At 47.3% G+C, this 4570-nt stretch overlaps 3 protein-coding genes across 3 annotated transcripts; 2 read left to right on the forward strand and 1 right to left on the reverse strand.

The window, feature by feature from the left end:
• Nucleotides 1-153: 153 nt before the first annotated feature.
• On the reverse strand, nucleotides 154-426 carry TEOVI_000375400 (uncharacterized protein; the record flags this gene model as incomplete). The annotated part of the gene is made up of 1 exon (XM_067226609.1): nucleotides 154-426. One exon carries the CDS (start codon nucleotides 424-426, stop codon nucleotides 154-156), a length of 273 nt encoding a protein of 90 aa, XP_067082710.1.
• A 769-nt stretch (nucleotides 427-1195) lies between these two features.
• Nucleotides 1196-2311, forward strand: TEOVI_000375500 (uncharacterized protein; the record flags this gene model as incomplete). The annotated part of the gene is made up of 1 exon (XM_067226610.1): nucleotides 1196-2311. The coding sequence occupies one exon, from the start codon at nucleotides 1196-1198 to the stop codon at nucleotides 2309-2311; it is 1116 nt and encodes a 371-aa protein (XP_067082711.1).
• A 1043-nt stretch (nucleotides 2312-3354) lies between these two features.
• Nucleotides 3355-4107, forward strand: TEOVI_000375600 (uncharacterized protein; the record flags this gene model as incomplete). The annotated part of the gene is made up of 1 exon (XM_067226611.1): nucleotides 3355-4107. One exon carries the CDS (start codon nucleotides 3355-3357, stop codon nucleotides 4105-4107), a length of 753 nt encoding a protein of 250 aa, XP_067082712.1.
• Between the last annotated feature and the right edge of the window lie 463 nt (nucleotides 4108-4570).

The raw sequence follows: 4570 nt of genomic DNA on the forward strand, positions 1-4570 counted from the left end.
ATTTTATCATTTATCTTTGGATTTCTTTGCCTTCTGGCTTTTTGTGGTTAACATGTAAGTTTACTGCTCTAATATCTTACATTTTAAGTATACTTTCCTAGTCTGTTTTTTTTTTTGTCCTGGCAGCATTCTTATTCGGTGCCCTTATGGTTGTTAAAGTTTGGGAAGAGGAATAGGCGAAAATCTTTTGTTCACCGTAGTCACTTTATATTCAGTTGAGGAAATCGTCGCATCACCACAAATTCTCATTTTTTGTTTAACCTTGATAACCCCACCTTGTTGTCGTGGTACGTTAAAACATGTGTTTTCAATGTTTTGTTCAGGGTCGTTGCCTTTGAGAGGTGAGCCTGTACATTTGTTGCTTGTGGGCGAATGACTGATGCTGTTGTTTTCTATATATTGGCAAACAAACGGTTTCTTCTGCATGTGCTGTGCTCTTTTCTATTACTTCTACTGTTTGGATGTGTGTGAAGGGTTGTTTCTTCTTTTCGTTGTTGTTTTTGTCTGTGGCGCAGTCGACAGGAGGGGCTTGGTGGAAGCCGTTTTGTTTTTTTGCCTGTGAACCCTCCGCCGTTTTGTTGGTAATTGTTTTCCTTTTTTTGTGGCGTGCAGTCTGCCCGTTATTATAATTGTGACCGAGGCTTTGTCTTAACGGGCTTGCAAGTATTAGTGGAGTTTCTATTTAATGCTTCCCCCCGTTTGTTCTGTGACGATGTTTTGCCACTGTTTGTAATTAATTTCATTAACGTGAGATCGTCTGCCTTCTTTGTGTTTTCACTTGCATGCGGCAGTGTCCGTGCTTATGATTTTGAGGCGCGCAAGGTTGTGCATTTAATGTCATTCCTTTTTTTTTTTAAACGTCGCCACCTTTCCCCGTCCTGTAACGTGTTGTCTTTCTGCAGGGTGATTAGTTATAGCTGAGCAGACGACCCTGTTTCTCAGCTGTCAAGCATCAAGGCGGAAGGAGTAGAAGCCCTTTCATTGAACAGACACGCTGCGGTGGGAGATCATTCGTTCACTGCCATATTTTTTGCTCCTATAGATTTACCCCTTCGCTTGTCTTTGCGTGCTAACGCAAGCACAGCGCTGTTGGGGGTGGGGGAGCAAGTAGTGAGAGGACTGCGGAATAATACCAGAGAAGGCGCAACAGAGGAGCACCGGGCCCATCGAAAGGTGACAACCCCAAACGATAGGAATGCTTTCGACGGTTTGTGGTTCCGGAGCTGCAACTATGAACAATGGCCGGCAGAAGAAAGTTGATCATTCACGAGGACTTGATTTCTATTTGCCACCTCCAGACGATCGCGAATACCGGCGGGGGAGAATACAGCGGCTACGCGACCAAATAACCGCATGGAAGGATCCAAGTCGACCATTTTCTGTCTCCGGCCCCAATTCTATGTTGGGGACGAAGGAGTTCAAGTGGCTGTCAACCCAAAGGAGTTGCTCTTTCGGACGCACGGCGAACAGCTGCGGCGCAGCCGCCGGAGGTGCAACAGGGTCGAAGTGCGGGAAGGCAGCACCACAACAGCCGGATAATGTGTATTTCCATGACCACATTGTTTTCTGTGTGCCCTCAGGTAAGGGTCAAACCGAGTCACGTGGTGGGGCTGACGGAATGTGTTATGGTGTTACTACGAACAAGGAAAGCATGGCTGAGTGTGAACAAGGCCTTCAGCAGACCCATGTTGGACAGCGGTCGGTGTCCACGCGCAGCATTGGGGCGAACTCTGTTGGCATTTCAAGAGCCGATGGCGACAAGCAAGGGACAATGCGTTCTGATTATCGTTCATGTGCAACTTCTCCAACACCCGTGGCCACCCTTCAAAGCATCAAGGCACAAAGCGTCGATCTCGCCTCCTCTGTTCATGAGGCTCGGATGCAATGCAGACAGGGGGACTTCCCTACACCCCATAGTTCCCAACAACAACTATTCATGCGCACAATGGAACTTCCAATTGATTGGGGGGAGTACACACGTAACTCGAAGGGCACCACTTGTGCGTCGCGTGGTGATCAATCCGTTCCAAAGTTCGATACGATTCATTCGTGCGGGCCTGATGTGAGTTCCGTCTGTTTTGTGAACACTTTTACGGGAAGTAATGCATCTTCTCTCGGATTGGAAGGCCGAGCTACAGGAATAAAAGGGGAGAGCACTCTTAGATCTGCCGCAACACTGCATAACAACGCCCGCCGGCCGTTGCGCCTTTACTCCATTCAGTTGAAGGATTTTCATCCAAGCAGGACATCGACTATCACCCCCGGCGCGGATGCACCGCGGAACGGCATACGCGTAAAACTGAAATCATAATCTCCAGTCGTGTCTAACTGAGGAAATAAATGTGGTAGGCGAAGGCTGACAATACGGATGCAAGGTTGGGTAAGTAGATGGTATGAGAGGTGCGAGATGGGCGATGTAAATAAAATTTATTTAGTGATGTACGCAGTTGTGTGTGTGTATGCGTCTGTGTGCGGGCGTAGGCTGAGATCCCTTTGACGTGGCCATACCAAAAATATCCTCATAGCCTACCTTTGTATATGCTCCTATGGGTGTGCGTTGTATAAATGTATATTCATTTCCCATTCCTTTCTTTGATGCGATTTGAGTTACCCGTCGTCGTGATCAAGCACGTGCCACGTGTAACTTGGATTTACCTAGACGGCAGTCTTTATAACCCAACAGATGGGAGAGCGTTGCACCTTTCTTTGACCACAGTTGAGGTTTTGTAGACTTGCCACAATTTCACCCCCTTTTTATTGTGACTAGTTTGGGTCATTTAAACTCCTTATTCACGGGATTATATATATATATATATATAATTCTTGTATTACGCAAGGGCACGTCCATTTGTGCAAGCGGCAATCATTGGCGCCCAGTGCTCCCTCTTTTTTTTCTACGGCGATTGTGAGGGAGTGTGAGGCTCGTATCCTCGTTCATTTTCTTTTATTAACTCAAACACGTATAGGCAACCAAATGATCCGCACGTATGAGAGCACTAATATCTCTGTTGCATGTCAGCTCGCCAATCCCGTTGTTGTGCTTTGCTTCTTTCCACATTCTCTTCAACTTTCGTTTTTGTTGTTTCTTCCTCATTTCTACTTCTCGCACGTAAATGCAAATCTGCTCTCCACTTACTCAATTTAGTTTGTGGAATATAAAAGTCCCGAAGGGCCTTTGCTGGTGAAGCACAGGAGGTCCAAGGGAAGAAGAAGAAGTTTGAGACGAGGAATTAGTCACACGTGCAGGAAAAAAAAAATTGACACTCAAAACATTGAGTGGACAGCTTAGTAGGTGATAGTAGAAGTTGACGGAGGTGTGCTTGCCCTCGTTATAACCGGCAGTGATATATTCATATGGCACACTGTTGCTTTCTCATCTATCCCCTTGCCAAAGTTGCGGATGAATCATTTCTACAACTACTGTTTGATGACTCAGTTAAGCGCTCTGCGTTTCTCGGGTATCCTCCCCGTCGTTTCGCCATAGTGGAGCTTGAAGAAAGTCAAAACGAGGCTGTTTTGCGCGCAATCGGGGCAAGAGATGACGATGGCCGCGTGGAGGCGCGTGAAGATAACGCTGATACACCGTTTGTGGATCTCTTCACACGCACTGGAGCGAAAAAAGGGACGGATCGTAATGAGCCAATAGGACTTCGGATGGGCTGTATTCCCCACTTGTCCCAGGTTCGGTTTCGTAGGACGTATTTGCGGGTGATCGTGAGCCCGGTTACCATTGATGAGTTATTTGGTTGTGTTCAGAAGGATTCTAATCATGTCAAAAAGGAAAAGCGGTCACTGAAAAGGTCGCGTCACACTGATGAGGATGCGGGACCGTGGGTCCCTCGGTGGCCCGTTGCGAATGGCGATCCAACACTAGCTGGTAGAGTTGAGGTGGTTTCCATGACAGGTGCTTCTCGTGCTGGTTTGAGTGGTGACCCGGAGGACGAAAGGTATCGTGAACCCTACGCTGAATGTAGTGGTGGTCCTGTTTGTAATATGAGTCCACCCAAAACCTTTTTATCTGACGATAGTGCTGGTGACGCGGCTGGGCGCCGTGCGCTTGATGTCAGTGTGCAGAATCTCATTAGAGAGTTGGGGTTCGATAAATAAAGTAAGTGTGGCGTAATTTATGCCACTGTGAGTTACGTGAGGATAATCTCCCCTTTGATTTGAAGGAGGATATAGGACCAATTGTGCGCTGCTGTAATACGTTCTCGACCTTGCTGAACACGTAATGGGGAGGGTGGGAAAGTATTATAACAGTTTTTTCTTTGCTTTTTTGCTATCCCACGTACTTGTGAGCTGCACCAGTAGATTCTGAGTGGTGCTGATTGTTTTGGTGTTGCACACTCGCTATTTGTCTTGCTTTCCACACGCACCTCTCTTCATGTGAAACAATCCTGACTTCTTTCCAATTTATTCTCTAACAAAGTGTTGTCGACTCGACAAGGTGTTGCTCTTGTCGCCGCGAGCTCGAAGGGGACACGGGTTGTAACGACGGGGAGGACCTCGTTGGCACGTGTGAGAGAGGCTTGTTTCTTCATTTCGTCGGCCGTTGCCCCCCCCCCCCCCC

Source organism: Trypanosoma equiperdum, assembly GCF_001457755.1.
Source record: "Trypanosoma equiperdum strain OVI genome assembly, contig: ctg_815, whole genome shotgun sequence".
Lineage (NCBI taxonomy): Eukaryota > Euglenozoa > Kinetoplastea > Trypanosomatida > Trypanosomatidae > Trypanosoma > Trypanosoma equiperdum.